The following is a 19640-nucleotide window of genomic DNA, read 5'->3' on the forward strand; positions in this document are numbered from 1 at the left end:
GGTAGGGACCCCTTGATTTGCCGTCTTTTGCGAGGGATGCGTCTTTCTAGACCCCCTGCTCCTCGGTATTCCCATTTCTGGGACGTCTCCCTGGTGCTAAACTTGTTCAAGTCCTGGGCGGATAATTCGGAACTTTCGATGCGGCACTTATCCGCTAAACTTACCACTCTTTTGTGTTTGGTTTCATTTCGCAGAGTTTCCGATGTCCGGGCATTGGATTTTAATTCGTTGACTTTTTCTCCGGATGGCGTTTGTTTTCAAATTTCGCGTCGTACTAAGTCACTTTCGAGTTCCGTCTCTTACCCTTTTTTCCCTTCGGAACCCCTTCTCTGTGTTGTTCGTTGTCTTCAAGCTTATCTTGATAGAACTGCAGTTCACAGAGTTTTTAGGGCACCCCAACTGTTAATTTCTTATGCAAGCCCGTATCGCCCGGTCTCTTCGCCCACCTTAGCACGGTGGATCCGTTGGGTTCTCTCTCTTGCAGGAGTGGACCCTCTGTTTGGTGCTCATTCGGTTAGAGGTGCCGCAGCCGCTCAAGCTTTCCAGATGGGCAGTTCGTTGCAAGATATCATGCGTGCGGCCGATTGGTCCAGGGAATCTACCTTTCGTCGTTTCTATTGTCACCCAGTTGATCATGCGGCGGATTCTCTTTTTTCTAAGCGTTAAAAATGCAAAATATGAGCCTCCTGTCACGCTATAAAATTGGGGATTATTCTAGCTCTGTGCCCGAATAATCTGAATTTTATTAAAGACAGGAGGCGAATATTTTTCCCACCCATCTTTCCCTGACCCGGAATGTTTTTCTTAGAACTCCTTTTCTGGTGTTTTTTTGTCTATTATTATGTGTAGAATTTATATTTAATTTATTTTTAGAGATTTTAAGATTGTACCGCGCTTATGATTGTATATTTTACATGCGGTCCCATCTCCAGATACTGTTATGGTTTTTCTCTCTGTTTCAGCGTAATCCGTTCTCTGCTGCGGTGCGTCCGGAAGACCTGTGTCCAGGAATTCCAGTTGTGGATGGTCAGGCTTGGACTGAAGTTTCCTGTGTGGTTTTTCTCTATGATCTCCTCGTTCCAGTTTTCAAGTTTCGTCTTCTGCGTTCGGTTCCATACCAAAGGAAGAGGAGGCAGTCTTGCTGAATGGGACTTATATATGCTAGGACTGTCTCTGATTGGTTATTTGTTTACATTGTTTTTTCTCCTTTGCTGCTGTGAGGTCTAAGTAAAGGAAGATATGCAAAATATTCGCCTCCTGTCTTTAATAAAATTCAGATTATTCGGGCACAGAGCTAGAATAATCCCCAATTGCGGCCCATGAGGCAGCCGTTGCTCTTGTGGAATGGAGGAACACCTTGGGCGCACATAAAACAGCTTGAAGTTCTCCCACCCTTTAAGTTGTGGTTATGGGGGGGGGGGGGCTGAAGCATCTACAGTTTTGCTCAAAAGTTTGCATACCCTGGCAGAAATTGTGAAATGTTGGCATTGATTTCGAAAATGTGTCTGATCATGCAAAGAAACAGCCTTTTATTTAAGGGTGGTGATCATATGAAGCCATTTATCACATAGTTGTTTGGCTTCTTTTTAAATCATAATGATCAGATGCCACACAAATGGCCCTAATCAAAAGTTCACCTACCATTGAATGTTTGGCCTTGAATGTATGACCTTGTTACAGACACAGGTTAAAATGGCAGTTACAGGTTCATTTCTCCCATCTGTGGTTTTTTAACCCCTTAATGACAAAGCCCGTACATGTTCGGACTCAAAATGCATTATTTTCAATGGGTTTAACATTGTCCTTAAGGGGTTAAATTGCAAGTAGCATTTGTGTATAAATAGTCAGTGAGTTTGTTAGCTCTTATGTGGATGCACTGAGCAGGCTAGATACTAAGCCATGGGGAGCAGAAAGGAACCGTCAAAAGAACTGCGTAACAAGGTAATGGAACTTTATAAAGAAATCCAAAGCCTTGAAAATGCCAATCAGTACTGTCAATCATATATTAAGAAGTGGAAAATTTGAGGATCTCTTTATACCAAGCCAAGGTCAGATAGACCAAGAAAGATTTCAGCCACAACTACCAGGAGAATTGTTCGTGATACAAAGAAAAACCCACAGGTAATCACAAGAAATACTGGCTGCTCTGGAAAAAGACTGTTTCATGGAGCACAATAAGATACTTGAACAAAAATGAGCTGCATGGTCGAGTTGACAGGAAGAAGCCACAAAAAAAAGCAGCGTTACAATTTGCCCGATATTTGTAGAGCGGTCAACAAGGCCTATAGCGAAAAGAATACTATCCCCGCTGTGAAGCATGGTGTATCCAACAGTGGCTCACAGATATTTTATTGTTTTTTTTTGGGGGGGGGGGGGGGTGAGCTCTAAAGGCTGTAAAAATTGAGGGCAAGAGGAATGCAGACAATTTGCATTCTTCAGCACGAGAGCGGTGCATGGGACACTCTTGGACTTTCCAGCATGACAATGACCTTAAGCACAAGGCCAAGTTGACCCTCCAGTGGTTACAGCAGAAAGAAGTGAAGGTTCTGGAGCGGCCATCACAGTCTCCTGACCTTAATATCATCGAGCCACTCTGTGGAGATCTCAATGGATGTTTATGGACGATGACCAAAGACTTTGCATGATGAACGGGCAGCTATACCACCTGCAAGAATTTGGGGCTTCGTAGACAACTATTACAAAAGACTTCTGTCACAAGACCTCAGAAACAAACTGCTGGAATAGCAGAAGAGCGACCAGAAAACCTAGAAGCATTGTGGCTCTTATGGAATATCTTATGAGGCTTTGACACCGGGGAGAAAAAATATCTACTTCCTGGAATCCATTTCTACAGATCAAAGCGTACTTGGGGTGAGATATAATATCTCTAGATTCAGAATATAACTGATTACAAACGCTGACATAATTTTTGACAAATGGAGACCAAGGATGTTTGTGGAAGAGGCTTTCACAAAAAAAAACAAAAAACCTCTAGGTACGGAAGTTAAAGCCTTGGGATCTAAGCAAAGCTGTCAAGACGACGTCCTTGGTGAAAATCATTGGAGCCGGGGAAAGGCCGAACGACAGAGCCCGAAAAAAGGAGGTGGAGAATAGACCAACCTCTTCAGACTGAACTAGGGCTGCAACAACCAACCGATAAAATAGATAATGAAATTCATTGGCAACGAATTTCATTATCGATTAGTTGAATCTATGTATCGATTATAAAATGAGGGTTTTTTTCAGAGCAAATGCTCTGAAAATACCCCTCATTTTATAATCCGTTTCATTCAGTGTGACTCACAGCAGTTACTACAGTCCCTCCCTGAAGTCACTCTGACAATTGGCCCGGCCCCTTTTCTCCCAGCCAATCCCTGCAAAGACTGGCGGTAGAATTAATGCATGGAAAGAGTTAAAATACCAGCATCTGAAATACCCTGGGGTGTCTAGTCTTCTATAATATATGGTTTGATTGGGTAAATTGCATTGGCTGGCTTCAAAGATACCCAAAATGGCACATGGGAAAAGAATTACCAGATTTGGAAAAAATGGTTTTGAAATTGCTACTTGTACTTGCCCCATAACGTGCAGAAAAAAGCAAAATAAAAAAAAAATTAAATAAAAACCTTGGGTATTTCCAGACTAATAGTAGAATCTATTTAGCAGGTTTTTTCATTAGCTTTTATAGAGGAGTAAAATATTTTTCAAGTAAAAGTCAGAAAGTCCTTTTCACCGTATTTTTTACTTTTTAATGGTGATAGGATACAATCAAAACAATGACATCTAAAGAAAGCCCTTCTTGTCCTGGAAAAAACAATATATAACTTGTGTGGGTTCAGTAAACGAAAAAGAAAATTACAGCTAAACATGAATGATACAAGAAATTAAATCAGCCTTTGCCACATTGGGTTGTATACATGTACCTGTTTATCTATGTTAATGCAATTCTGTGGATATATTAGGCTATGTTTTACAACAATAAAATGTTCAATTTGTTCTTCACAATCATGGTGGTCGTGACTACTTTTGTGATCAAAGACAAAGATCCATCTATTAGACTCCTGAGGCTGGAGACTATCCTGAGGGACAGGCGAAGGGTTCATAGGGTATCCATTGCCCTAACTAAGCAACCCATTACAGTATCTGGGGTGTCTAGTTTTCAAAAATCATATGGTTTGATAGCGATAAATTAAACAGGCCAGCTTCAAAGATGTTCCAAATAGGATAGGGGGCAGGATGACCAGATTTGAAAAATTTTGAAATTGCAACATGCCTACTTGTACCTACTGCCCTATTACTTGAAAAAAAAAATATATATAAAAAAAAAACTGCATATTTCTATACTCAAGGCAAATATTATAATTTAGTGTTTTTTTCCCCCAATCGTTTTTGTAAAACCCTTAATGACCAATGACATCACAGGGCACCAATGTCTGTCATATAGTCACCATACTTTATTATTTCTATAAGAAATTTGAAGGTATCCGACAAAAGCTCTTGTTCTGCAAAACAAATCCCCAATATACAACTTGTGTGGGTACACCTAATGAGAGACAGGAAAATTATACCTAACATGAAAACTTCAAAAATGTTAATAAACCCTCTGTCAAAGGGTACAACATTTTTTTTGTACCATTTGTGACAGAGGCTATTTTAAACATGTCTGCAATGTTTAGCTAGGCTTTTGTTACCTTTTTTTGCAAAATATTTTACTCATCTAACAAAAAAAAACAACAACACACTAAATAAATTATATTATTAATATTTGCCTTGAGTATAGACATATCCGGTGTTATGTATGTATAATATATATAAAATAAATAAATATAAAAATCTGATCATCCTGTCCTCTATACTATTTGGGACATCTTTGAAGCCTCTTCAATTTACCCCCATCAAACCATACGGTTTTTGAAAACTAGACACCCCAGAGTATTTTAATACTTTCCATGCACAAATTATGGCGTAATTCTGATGGCGCGTAATACGTCCTCACCGGGTCTACAAGGCATAAAATCTTGTAACAGCATGGAACGTCCTCAACCGGTTAAGGCTTGAAGAGCTATGCCAAACCGCAATAGCAGGGAGTACCTAGACAATCCAGTGACAAAACAGAACTGCTGGAGATTCAAACAAGTATGCTGGTCTTCTTCAGCGGCACTTACAAGATGATGCGATCAAATCCCTAAAGAACTGTAAAGGATGGGCATCCGAGCTAACCAACCCAACTAAGAAAACAGAAAAACACTACTCATCTGTGATGCCTTCTCTAGATCTGGTGCTGTGTATGTGTATGTGTATATATATATATATATATATATATATATATATATATATATATATATATATATCATAGCTGTGATGTCAGGCACACAGAAAAAGATTTGAGAGAAGTCGCATGACGTGAGGATGTTGGGTAAGGATATGTAGAGCAGAAATTGCTGATTTCATGACGGTTACTATGTTACCTCTACAAACCTTCTAAACTGTTAATAAAGAGTTACAAGGATTTCTAGAATAATTTCTGCAAGTTTATAACACCGTCCCTGCCAAGGACAGGAAATACTAGGGATCTGTGGGTTAGTGTAGGCTTTATAGCCTGTAAGAAGGGAAAGAGTAGTAGTAGTAGTAGTGTGACTTTTAACTCTATTTCCAGATCCTGTCCTGCCCAAAAGGATTCAGGATAAAAAACCCTATGGTTTGCTGCCATTTTGAAGATGGGGGGAAAAGAAAAAATTTAAAAATTTCCACAATGCCATCCTTTTTGAATTACAAGTGCACCGACTTTTGTGTACTCCATTTGCCATCATATTCATCAGTTTAGCTGGGAGGGATGAGAGTTTAAGTCCATCTGCCCATTTTGTTTTATTTAAAAAATATTAATGTAATCTGGTATGTGTTTGTAGGCTGCCCGCTCTTTTCAAATATTTTCAAATAGTGTGAGAAGCTGCTGATAGGTCACAGACATGTTGGCTGAAAATTGCAGGTGAATTTCTTCATTACCTATCATGTCATCACTACAGGGTTTAAGCCCACTATCTACAAGAGGGCACATGAAAGAATCAAGGTGATTAAATCAATAAAAATAAATCTTCTTTATACTTTTAGTTACCGGTCTTTGTTTGCTGGGGCAATGCAAAGAGCCCGCCATACGTAGCACGACTGGTTACTTTCTATAACTACTGCATTTACAAGATCGCCTCGTTTAGGTTCATAGCCCTGAGGAAGCCTTAGGGAATCCATTGTGAAGAATATACTCTCATCTGCAACTCCACTTCTTCCATAAAAGGCAGAAATTCTGACCTGAAAACAGAAAAATAGTACCATACACTGAGCTGAATTTGAAAATACAACCCGACTTCATAAACAGAAGTAGAGTCTGTTCTGATCTGCATATTAAATAGAGAGGTGAAAATATACATGTGCATGCATCCTTAAATTTTGTGCATGGTTGGATAAAAACATCTCATGGGTATGAAACAAACCTATAGGGGAAAAGGGACGGTGTGGGAGGAATTATGATTTAATGACCGTGCAAGCAAAGCGTGGGTTAATTAATCTGCAAAATGCTTTTTCATTTCTTAGATATATCTATATCTATCTATACGTATGTGCATAATTATACACGTGTTCCAATTATTTATACATTTGGATGTTTGGTACTGGTACAGGATTCCTAGGAATTACCCATCTACCAGTATTCTCCAGAAAAATACTACTAATACATGGTCACTTAGCACAGTCTACATCAATAGAGCATTTATTACAGGACTAGTTAGTTGTCACAAATCTATGCTCCTGAAATACTTACTTCGTCTACTCGTTTACACCGAAGCGGTTTTACCAAGCATGCCTCACTGCTCCATGTTGATGGATTTATAACATATTCTGCTTTTACCCAGTCTCCTTTGTATGGCTCATATCCTGTAATTAAAATAGAAAAGCAAATGGCATCCATATATGCCAAAAGATTGTCACAAGGCCTCATCTACAGAAATAATAATATAAATCAAACCCCCACCTTAGTCTGTACGTGTGACTTGCTAACTGCAGTTTCATAATTACCTTCACATACATTACACATCGAAAAATATGTTGTCTGGTTAATATCTCCACCATCTTTGTTGCAGGAAGTAACGCTACCAATTAAAATCTTTATGCCGAGATCCCAAGCATTTGTATTTTCAGAAGTGTCAGCTTCCCATCTGTCAGATATAGTCTGCACCTATAGAGAAATTGCCAAATTAGAAATTATACAGGATTTGTCACCATAACGGACCATTTGCCAAGATGTTTTTCAAGGTTTGTCTTGAGACATATTTAGGTTACAGTTAAAAAATAAAAAAATATTCCAAATAGCTTGTTTTTAATTACTGTATTTGCTCGATTATAAGACGACCCTGATTATAAAACGACCAAAATCTGAATATTAATTTATGAAAAAAAGAAAAAGCCTGAATATAAGACGACCCTATTGGAAAAAAGTAAATGTTAATTCATGTAAACTACGTGAATAATCGTTTGTTAATAAAAGCTACGATTGTGAAAAATATTTTGTTTTTATTTCCTTTTGTTTTTCCAACCTGCCCCCCCCCAGTTATGCACATCTGCCCCCAGGCTTTCCACTCTGCCCCAGAAATGCCTTATACCCCATATATGCCACTGTGCCCCATGATAAGCCTTTTAACCCTCTATATGCCACTGTGTCCCATGATATGCCTTTTGACCCCCTATGTGCCACTCTGCCTCCAGAAATGCCTTATACCCCTATATGCCACTCTGGCATTTAGGGGTTTAAAGGCATATTATGGGGCAGAGTGGCATATAGGGAGGTATAGGGCATTTCAGGAGGCAGAGTGGCCTATAGAAGGTTAAAAGGCATTTCTGGAGGCAGAGTGGCATTAAGGGGGTTAAAAGGCATTTCACAGAGCCCTCTGCCTCCAGAAATGCCTTATGCCCCCCATTTAGCACTCCCTCCCTCCTCCAAACTTACCGGTGCTTCTGAGTCCCCCGGTGCTTAGTCCGGGCAGCGCGTAAGGCTCTATGCGATTCGCGTAGAGCGGAAGTTGACTACGCGAATCGCATAGAGCTTTACGCACTGCCCGGTAGTGGGGGGGGCATAACACAGGAGGATCCAGGTCCCCTGCATCCGAGTCCCCGGTGCTTACTCCGGGCAGCATGTAGAACTCTACGCGATTCGTGTAGACAACTTCCACTCCACATGCTGCCCGGACTAAGCACCGGGGACTCAGAAGCACCGGTAAGTTGAGGGGGGGGGGGGCATAGCACAGGAGGATCCAGGTCCCCTGCATCGCTGTGGGGGATCTGGATCTTAGTCTCATAGTCAGACCTATTTGAGGTCCGATTAGAAGACGACCGGTATTTTTCAGAGCATTTGCTCTGGAAAAAACCTCGTCTTATAATCGAGCAAATACGGTATGTTCCAAAGTTATTCTTAAGTGGATAGTCCTGAAGAAAACACTGCTTTTATGTGTATATAATAACCTGGAAGAGTTTCCATCTTTAAATCAAGGTTTCCAGCTAGCCTATATTAGGTGTTTGTTATGGTAAATTTATGATTGTTTTTTCACATTTGAAGAGATCTGTCTAAGTCCATCAAGTTCACCCCTTCCACCTATTCTTCCTGCTACTGATTCAAAAGTAGGCAAACACATCTGATTAAGCTATTTTTTTCATTTTGCCAATTAAGGGGTGGGGGAATCTTCCAAGACTCTAAAAGGAATCAGATATCTCATTGGGTCAAGAAGCTCTAAAATATTAATGTTCATTTATACCTCTGTATGCTCTGCTTTTCTAAAAAGATATATATATTATAATATATGATCTAGTCCCCCCCCACCTGCCCAAAATAGGACAGCAAGACCAGTATGTAACTGGGATGTCAGTTTGGCAATGCAGAGCACCCAGTAAATCAGTTGTTTTTTTCTGAATAAACAAGATATTTAAAAAAGATTTAATCGGCCCTTGCTTATCCCACAGCAAATGGTCCCTTCCTTGCTTCTAATACTGGCCTTATCCGACATGCCTGCGATGGCACTTGCTGAGGAACGAAAGTAGTTTTGGGTCTAGGAGTGTGCCAGCCTGCATGAATAAACTCTGTTCAAGATTAATATTTCCTTTGTCAACTACATTTAAAGGGCATTTATGCTAATACCAGTAGAGAAAGAAGCCATGATGGAACCTTATAACTCATTATTGATGTCATGGCTTCCAAAGGCGCTTGCTGAACGGGGTCCATATCTCCAAAACTATTATGCTTTTTGTTTACGAGGCACTCCTAAGATATGACATGCCAAAAGATATTTGCATATTTTGACTAGGGCTGCAACTAACGATTATTTTCAGAATTGATTATGTGGCCGATTAATCGGATGAAAAAGTAAAAAAGTAAATTTTTCATTTAAAATAATTTAATAAAAGCAACATAGGATGTTAAAACGAACAGTAGAACAAAACAAAAAAAACAACTTTGCTAAAAATGCATTTCTTGTTTTTATTTCCCAACCTGCCTCCCAGTTATGCACATTTGAGCCCAGGCTTACCACACTGCCTCCTAGAAAATAAATACATTAATAATCTTCACTGCCCCCAAGGTTTTGAGTCCCCTCAGTTTGACTTAGATTAATTAAATTAACCCTCAGCATTAAATTAACTCTGAGGACCCCATCAACCACAACTGCCCCTAAATTAACCCTAAACACCCCATTAACTATAACTGCCCCTAAATTAACCCCCATCTACCCTAACTTTCAGCAGCCCAAATATTACATTTTATACTCAGTTCCTGAGCCATGTGGACACTATAGGAAATGGGCGGGGCCAATCGGCAGTTTGACTGCAGGGAGGGACTGGTAAATTCTGGACTATTGCAATACAGTTTAGAATTTTTTTTTTGAACATTAAAGGGTTCAAACGCCTTCACCATCTCCAACAAAAATTAAAATGTTTCTGCACTTTTAGAACATCCCTTGTATATTAGTAAGCATTATTAAACACTCGTCTACATCCACCACGCAAGGCAAAAGACTTGCTTTTCCCACATAATAGTGCTACCACCACTGCTGGGGATTCTGGGTAGACATATGCAACCATGGCTAACAATCTTTTTTTTTTTTTTTTTAAGCACACACACTATGGATTAAAGTATTGGGACACCTGACCATTACACCAACAGGGACTTTGTTGACATAGTATTCAAATTACATAGAAATTAATATGTAGTTGTTCCTCACTTTGGAGCTATAACAGCTCCACTCTTCTGGGAAGGCTTTCCACAAGTGTTTCTGTGGGAATTTTTGCCCATTCCAGTACAGCATCTGGGATGTCCGGTACTTGTTGGGTTGATTTTAGCACACATTTGGTGTGCTACAGCTGCTACCTGCTTCAAAGAAGGGTCTGCCTACCCTATATTACTCACAATCCACAAAACTCAGAGCCAGGTAATTTTATGGCTCGGAGCAAGGGAGGAAAAAAAAAACCACAGAAAGACATTTAGGTGAAGTGAGTATATATATACACACACACACACACTGTCTATTTCTATATACAGACATACTGCACTAATATTTTTGTATTTCTGTTTTTTCTGTTACATGTTACCACCCAGCGACTACTTGTAAAGGGTGAGTTCTAAAAACAAAATATTTATTTTAGCGCTCCACACTTTTCTGGTGCGAAAGCGCCAGAATATATATGTTTGCTCAAAGCTAATTCCATTGACACTTATCCAATTTGAAATTCTTTAGATAAATGTCTTAAAGGAAGCATGCAGTACATGGAAGAGTCTCTGTAAGCAACAGACACCTCAATAAAAAGTCCAATCTCCTTGCTAATGTAGTAGACAATAGGTCTGGTGATTTGAGAGCTGTAACTGCACGTTAATACTAAACTAGTTATTTAAGTTAAAGCAGAATATGAATGGTCTAAAATGACCTAGAAATTTGACGAATATTCCTTCCATATTTATTGTTGAACAGAAACAGTTACATTCCAAGTCAGTTATTAATACAACTTACTTTCACAGCTCTCCAGCCTCCAGATGTCCTATCTTCTTCAAATGCGACATTGACCTTTTGTCCAACGCTTAATGGCTCCCTGCCAATCACGACATCATTTGTAAAATAAACTTGGTCATTTATCATGCCATAACCATTGCAAAAACGGGTTACCACTCCATCTATATATCTAACCATGGAGAAGTCTGCACAAGAGAAAAATAAAACACATTTAAAACATTAAATTAACAACCACATAGAGAATAGGGCTACATCTTTCCCCAGTAGAAGTAGCATACATGCATGTCGCAGTCTATTGGTAATTAATAAGACAATTACAGGAGAAAAAGTATAGTTAAAATGATACCATGTATTAATTTCAAGCTTTCAAGACCAAGTTGTTAGGTCCCTTCCTCAGACATTAATAACGCTAAAACAGAATTTCCTTAATACAAAACTTACATTTCACAGGTTTACAAAAAAAGGCAAAATAAACACAGGAGATATTGGATAATTTTCTCAGCAGTAACTTAGCTAGACATAACAAGATAAACATCCTTAGACTCTCAGGAAGGAGTTTATCACACTTGGGTACAGTATAAAAGAAATCAGACTCTCATATACAGAAAGCCATTCAAAAACAGCCACACACACAAAAATATCTTGCATTGAGATCACAGTGTCTGTGCTCAGCGTGTCATCAGAGCGATCGGATATCCCAGCAGGGTCTAGACAGACATGGCAGGGGATATCCTGTCCTCCGATGACCTTCCGGGTGACGTCAGCAGTGACGCGACCCGGAGAGGAATGCCCGATCGCACATTTTAAACTACGGCTTTCCGGCACTTGTGCCTGCAGCCGTTACAGGAGATCAGGAAGCAGAAAGCCAGCGATGCTGGCTTATGTTGACAGAGGGGAATCCAGGCTGATCTCCCGTGAAAGAAGGTCAGGACGTACATGTATGTCCATAAGGGTTTCTTGCAATGCATTTTATGGACGTACCGGTACGTCCATAGGGGACTGGAGGGGTTAATAACCGTAATAGATTTTTTTTTTTTATAAGATAGACTTCTTTAGGACCCATGGTGAAAACATGATCCAGGACAATTGGTGAAAGAAGGCCATGTCACGGTCAGGACTACTTGCCAAGCCGTGACTGTGTGGAGGGCGTGGGCATGAAGGGGTTAATAGCACCAGGCCTCTGGATTTACTAACTTCACCCCTTAACAAGGCATAAATTACACCAAATTAACCGCCAAATCCTGCCTGTATCCCCCCAGGTAGTCTGCCACCACTCACGATTTTGATACCGGATTCGTGAGAAATCCAAATTAGAACCTTTATCTCTATATATATATCAACCCACCCCGGGCAACTAACATATATATATATATATATATATATATATATATATCCTGTAAAACTTAATAACAATATGGTAACGTGTTATCCTCTCTTAGGGTTTGCGGATATCAATACTAGAGCCCAAAAACAGACTTGGATTATGAATATTTTAATAACAAAAAGACAAAGATTACACAGTGCCAGAATTACAAAAACAAGACATACAAAATAAAAGTAAAACAGCAAACAGTTCTTAAAAACAATGGGACTTAAACACAGGACCCTCACTCACGAGTTTCTCCAATAAGTAGGCCTGTGGGAACTCCTTAAGTCCAGATGGATTCTTCCGATGTTGTTCCGATCAGAGTATATCATGGAGTTTTGCTTTGAGGTCGCTGCATTGTCCCTAAATCAGACTTTTGCAAGCAAAACGCCCCTCTGACCACATGACTGATTATATGACACCATCCCCAAGAATCGGGTCCCATCTTTGATGTGCCAATAAGTTATGGTGGGGTAAAGGTGATGGAAACCCCTCCACTTAAGATAGGAATGGAATTCCTATAACTCAGGGTCCTTATCTGTTAGGCCATGAATCACCACAGGGGTCCTTTGGGAAGATGACACCTCTAGCCAGAACAGATACAGAGGGCATGCACAAAAACATTTACATCAACCTCAGATTAACTCATTGAATGCCTAAACAAAGAAACTAACCACCTCTGCTGGGTTACCCTTCCATGCATCCACTACGTTATATGAGTTAATCATGACAGGCCATCTCTGTAAATCAAACAGGTGTGGAAACACAAGCATTGTATTCCCCTTGTGGCGGGGCTAGAGATGGATAACGTGTTGTATGTTCAGAGGTACAAAGATAAATGTTTTACAAAAATGGCCAAATGCTCGTGTCAGTCTGATAAGTAGACATGGATTAACTACAATAGATAAAAAGTATATCACATAAAACTGCTATTTGTGTCTTCCTCCATCACTGCCTTAAAAACAAGGTGTGCTTCGAAACAATATAAATTTTACAATATGAATCGGATTAAACAAGGAATTATTTACGATTTGGCATACGATGGCTGGACCATTCCTTTAAGAAAATCCTTATGACAAAGATGAAGAAATGGGTAAATGCTTGATTGTGGGCACTTATGCATCAAAAAACAGCTGTTCCTCTTAGGTGATGCCTTGCAGGCCAGGGTCAAAGGATATAGTCTGAAGGGCCACTCCAGCTATCCTATTCACTTGAATGCATGAAATAGCTATGGGGCCCTTTAAAGTTTTGTGGTGTCTGTTATGCAAATGCATGGGGGGGGTTCTGCAAAAACCAGACAGTCATGTTTCCGCTTCCCCCAGCTATTTGCAAATACACTTAACTTCCAGTCAGCTCTAGCACTGACTGTGAATGCTGCAGTTTGGGGTCCCTTCAGACCCTCATGCGCATACAGTCAGTGTTCTCATTTATTTTAATGGGGGTGTTTTCAGTGGCAACCGATGTCAGGACACTAAAGTGGAGGGTAGCTGCTGAAGATCAGACAGTTGCTTCCCCCCCACCCCGGGAATTTAATATAAATTTCAAACATATCAGTAGCTACCGCTACATAGCTAGGGATGTATGCACTAAAGATTTTCGTTCAGGTGTGTTTAGAAGAAAGTCTCAATCTCATCCCAGCCATGCACCAAACTTCTTTGACTGGGGATTTGACTAGGACAGTATTTTATAGTCCTAAATGCCACAATGTTGCAAATATATAAAACAGAAAATGTATGATATATGAAATTGTGGTACTTATTCTAAATGATGTACCCAGGTATATAACTATCAAGATTTTACAGAATGGCACAAAAGGTAAAAAAAAGGTAAAACAATCAATTACTCAAATCAGACTTTTTATACTTACATTTAATATATTTTATGCCTCAACGTTTATTTTTCATACGGAAGGTCTTATCTTCCATGTTTAAAAATACACTATAGTGATTCATCACGTATATAATATAATTGATTACCAAGCATCAGTGCTGCCAACATGTTGGGCACTCAAAGGGAATTTCCATGCCATAGGTTAACATGCCACCAGCCTAAGAAGGCTTGAGTTTAGTGGCTTTTGAGAGTGTTTCACATAGAAAACTTATAGCAAAAGGGGACGTTTTAATACATTCCTATCTGAGACACAAAAATGCCAGTGACATGACTGCTCTTGTAAAATAAATGTAACAGACATTCACAGATAAGATGTAAAACCAAGTTTGCACAAAGTCAGACAGAATTTTAAAAGAATGGATAAGTTGAAACACGATAATATTTTATTCAGGTTTGGGCACTTTTGTTTGTACAACGTTTAATAATAAACACTAAAAGTGCAGATGATTCTTTAGTAAAACATGTGGTCTTTCAGCATACATTTTCCATTTATAAGTGAAAGCATTACCGAAAGACCTGAGATCCCATAACAGGTTAAGGGTTATTATATTATGGTCAAATCTGCAAATACAAACTAAACTACATAATATCGTGGTAGGGTTTACTTGCAGAAATATATTTCTAAAAACAGAGCATTTGAAGGCAGAAAGGAACCATTTGGCCAACCTAGCCTGTCCATTCAAACACATTTTCTCACAATTTCAGACTTTTGTTTAGAATTGTAATCCACTTTGTCCCATAACAACCTGGTAAAGCTGGGAAGCCACAATGGAGACTACACATAAAGAGACCCTTGTTCCTCTAGTTAGATCAGAGTCTTAAATCCGATTTTCATGGAGAACACCTGGGCCTAACAAAGAAACAAGCCTAGGATGTTATGGATGTAGATGTCAGCTCTGGTAATGGCACTATAAAACGGATCCCAACAACTTGATGAAGCTGAAAGAATTAACAGGGTAATCATGTCTTGTAAAAGAAAAAGCTATCATACCCAACTACTTGGCTGTGCGTATTGGGAGTTGCTCAACTGTGGTCTACAGGAAGAACAGACATCCAATTTCACTTTTCGATTCCGAAACGACGCAATGTTCCAATACCAGAAACTGCGTATTATAAAACGACCCCCCCCAAAAGCACGCGTTTAGCCGGCTCCATACCTGCACCACGTTCAACCTCATCCCAAGAATCTGCTCTTCTCCAGAAATAGGAGCCCACCCTGGAAAGCAGGCTGATCATGGCTTCGCCGTTCTACAGGCCACTTGCAAAAAGGACCAGGGTGGAACACACAAGTATCAGCCAAACACGCTAAGAACCCCTCAACTTGTCAAACACCACACGCGCAATGAGACAGCAGCGAGGAGACATATGATGACGTCATCCGATCATGTGACTACCTGCCCAGAGGAGAGGGGAAAAGTGCAACGGAGGAGCGTGTCTTTGAAGGAGCAGCCAGCATTAGTGTGTGCACCATCTCGTTATACAGTTTAAAATGTAAAAAGACAAGCACCATGTGTGTTTATATATTTATACACATATACATACATGATCTATATATATACGCAGTATATATGTATATAATCTGCAGGTATATACATATACTAAAACAATTGCATCAGTCCTCAGTAAACCACAATGACATTTGGAAATGGCGGTTTAGGGAAATAAGAAAAATCTAGAAATATAATATTTCTTATTTTTCTAGATATTTCTAGATTTTTCTTATTTCCCTAAACTGCCATTTCCAAATGTCATTGTGGTTTACTGAGGACTGATACAATTGTTTTAGTATTTTTCCATATGTTGATTCCACTTGAGGTATAGATCGTGTTTCAGTTAACCTCGTTAGCTTGATCGTGAGCTGCACTGTGTTGTGTGTGTATATATATATATATATATATATACATATATACAGAATATGTATGATCTGCATATATGTATTAATGTACATCGGTAGATTTTGTTATATGAGTCAGATTCAGGACTGCAGAATATAAACTAGTAATTTTATTCAATAAACGACAAAATCTGATGGTGCTATATAAAACAATAAAGAATAAATAGAAAAATAAAACCTCACTGCTTTGGGCTAGGCAAAAGCTGGGAACATTTTTAATGCAAATACATGGATGTGGTGTTTGTCCTCATTGCTTATCCTAATATAAACACTTTACATGTCTGTTTAAATATACCATATAACTGGTATATTATATAAGGGTAATATTCACTGTAACAGTGGCTATAGTAGGTTTATTTTATTGCATTCATTTGGAAAAAATATTTTACCATTAACTAAAGGGCAATTCTGGGGACATTTCCATGGGCAAACAGTAGTCAGAGATATAAGGCCTACTCAGGGCCATGTGTTGAAGTTTAACCGCATTCAACGAATGTTTATTTTCATCATATATTGTTAACGGGTAAAAGTGAAGAAGTTAGTTTGTTCATTGTTCATTGTTTTTATTAGGGTTTCCACATTGTTTTATTAAGTTTTTCCATTATTGTGTTTTGGGGTATTTAATGGTATGTTTATAGCGATATTTCCTACCGCATATTATGCTATGCTATATTTATTTTGTTGTATATTATTATTGTTTAGAATTAAAAATATTTATTATTTGTGGAGGGGTTTTTTTGTAACTATGCAACTATTGCTTGAATGCTTACTACAAGCCCATCTGCCAAGAGAAACACATCCTCTTAATACCAAGCAGCTGAAGCAGCCCCTCACCTTCTTAATGTATAGTAAGCTTGCAAGAAAAAGACCCCTGGTATTTTGTACCAGTATGTCTTAACTTGTTTTCACTCTCCCTATTGTAACAGCGCTAAAAAATCTGCTGGTGCACTTAAGATAAAATGTATTGTAAAAACAATGGGAGTAACAGCAGCCAATCACATGTACGCCATCTAAACACTGATTGCTTGCCAACATACATGTGATTGGCTGCTGCTTTGGTGGCAGTGCTACTGAGCATGGGCAGTAAGTTTCCATAGTAATGTTTCCTGTTTTCAGTTTAGTCAGTAAGGTAGGGTGACCAGATGTCCCAGGGACAGACTGTTTCCGGGGACAGACTGTTTCCGGGGACAGTCCCCGGTTTGAGGACAATGTCCCCGGATGCAGGGCCAGATTAACTCCGCACAGTGTGTGCGAGCAACGTCTCTTGAATCCGCACAGGGGAAGCAGAAACCCAGCGGAGTCACGTGAATTTACGTCATGTCACGTGACTCCGCTGCGTTCCTGCTTCCCCTTGGCGGTACAAGAGAGTGCGAGAGTCTATTTTAATCCTCAGCAACAGACCCATGATACTCTCAATCTGCCTAAAACATTCTAAGAAGTACTTTATTTTTTATCTCATGCACAAAATGTGAGAAAAAACGTATATATCATACAATCACTTCATAAACAAATACCAAATACACTGCATATATAGTTTGAAGACAATATACTCATAAAATAGTTTTTTTACCCTTTGTCCATTTACCAAAAAAATTAATTTTAAAAATAAGGTCACCTAGTAGGGGGAGAAGGAAATTGACATGCAGTAAATCGACTCCAACATGCACTACGTTCTTTGTTGAGCCTGTGCGAATTGTAGTGTCAGTGTTCTTAGCTGACAGGAGTGGCACCCGCTGTGGTCTTCTGCTGCTGTAGCCCATCTGCTTCAAGGTTCTACGTGTTGTACATTTAGAGATGGTATTCTGCATAGCTTGGTGGTTATTTGAGTTACTGTTGCCTTTCTGTCATCTCGAACCAGTCTGCCCATTCTCCTCAGCAAGGCATTTTCATCCACACAACTGCCGCTCACTGGATGTTTTCTCTCTTTTCGGATCATTTTCTGTAAACTCTAGAGATGGTTGTGTGTGAAATACTAGTAGATCATCAGTTTCTGAAATATTCAGAACCACGTTCATGCCACATTCAAAGTCACTTAAATCCCCTTTCTTCCCAATTCTGATGCTCGGTTTGAACTTCAACACATCTACATGCCTAAATGCATTGAGTTGCTGCCATGTGAGAAGCTATTTGTGTTAACAAGCAATTGAACAGATGTACCTAAAAAAGTGACCAGTGAGTATATATATATATATATATATATTTAGATTAAACAGGATTGGTGCAAGGTGTTTGGTGGCTTCTCAGATGGATGCATGTATTGCTTAATGACCTTTTCTTCCTTAAGATACGAGAAAAGCATGTGTGTGTGTGTGTGTATATATATATGTAAGCAGGCCTGGACTGGCCATCGGGCAAACCGGGTGTTTGCCCGGTGGGCCGGGCCGCGGCAGGGCTAGATTGACTTAGGGGCTGATGGAGCTGTAGCTCCAGGCCCCTACCTTAAAATAGGCCCAGTCAGGACCGAACTGACTGGGCCTATGCGGCCTCATTAACGCAGGGCATAAGGGGCACCTGCCCCTTAAGCCCGCCTCAACTGCGACCGGGTCCCACCAGGGCCGGCCTTAGGGGTGTGCGGCCGCACAGGGTTTAAATTAAAACATCAGGGTTTGTTTTTTTTTACTTTATTTAACATCCTCCATGTTAAATAAAGTTTTTGTTAACTTTATTTAACATGGAGGATGTAAAATAACGTTAACCCCCCCCCCGATGTTTTAATGTAAGCCATGTGCGGCTGCAGACCCCTAAGGCCGGCCCTGGTGGGGGCTTCCCGGCCCCTTAGAGTGGCGGACACGGTCGCAGTTGCGGCGGGCTTAAGGGGCAGGTGCCCCTTATGCCCTGCGTTAATGTGGCCGTAGAGGCCGCATAGGACCAGTCAGTCCAGTCCTGCCGCGGGCCCGGCCGCAGTTACTGCTTGCTCCGGCAACAAGGTAAGTAGGGTGAGGGAGGGGGGTGCAGTGAGAAGGGGCAGAGAGGGGTTAGATAGTGAGAAATGGGGAGAGGGGATAGATAGTGAGAGGGGGTACATAGTGAAAAGGGGGAACATAGTGAGACGGGGCAGATAAGATGGGGAGAGGGGGTAGTGTGAATGCGTATGAGAATGAATGAATAAATGTGTGGATGAATTGTGTGAATGCGTATGACAATTAATGAATTCATGTGTGGATGAATTGCTTGAATGATTTGTGAGACTGCATTAATGAATGTGTTAATGATTTGTGTGAATGAGTAAATGCAAAGATGGTACATGAAGGGTGGGCTTTAACAATAAATAAATAAATAAATAAAAATGTGCTGCTCGGTCTTAAATGCCCGGGCCTATTTTTTGTCCCAGTCCGGGCCTGTATGTAAGTGAGTGTGAGTGGATTCTTGTTTGTGTGCTATATGTGTTTGTGAAACAACACTGCACTAAACCAGACATAGGCATCACGCAGTATTTGGAGGTCTGCAACGTAGT

General features: G+C 39.9%; 1 protein-coding gene across 1 annotated transcript in view; it reads right to left on the minus strand.

Moving 5' to 3' along the window:
* LOC149302850 (RNA helicase Mov10l1-like) overlaps positions 1-11162 on the minus strand; it is a 39496-nt gene extending 28334 nt beyond the window's left edge. Inside the window, exons 1-4 of the mRNA XM_089482020.1 lie at positions 11037-11162; positions 7066-7225; positions 6812-6924; positions 6113-6303 (exon numbers count right to left, since the gene is read on the minus strand). Coding sequence (XP_089338146.1) covers positions 6113-6303; positions 6812-6924; positions 7066-7225; positions 11037-11162 — 590 coding nt within the window. The remainder of the gene's footprint in view (positions 1-6112; positions 6304-6811; positions 6925-7065; positions 7226-11036) is intronic.
* Positions 11163-19640: the final 8478 nt, after the last annotated feature.

This window comes from Sceloporus occidentalis, unplaced genomic scaffold (genome assembly GCF_023333645.1).
Source record: "Sceloporus occidentalis isolate IW3139 unplaced genomic scaffold, rSceOcc1.0.p SCAF_17, whole genome shotgun sequence".
Lineage (NCBI taxonomy): Eukaryota > Metazoa > Chordata > Lepidosauria > Squamata > Phrynosomatidae > Sceloporus > Sceloporus occidentalis.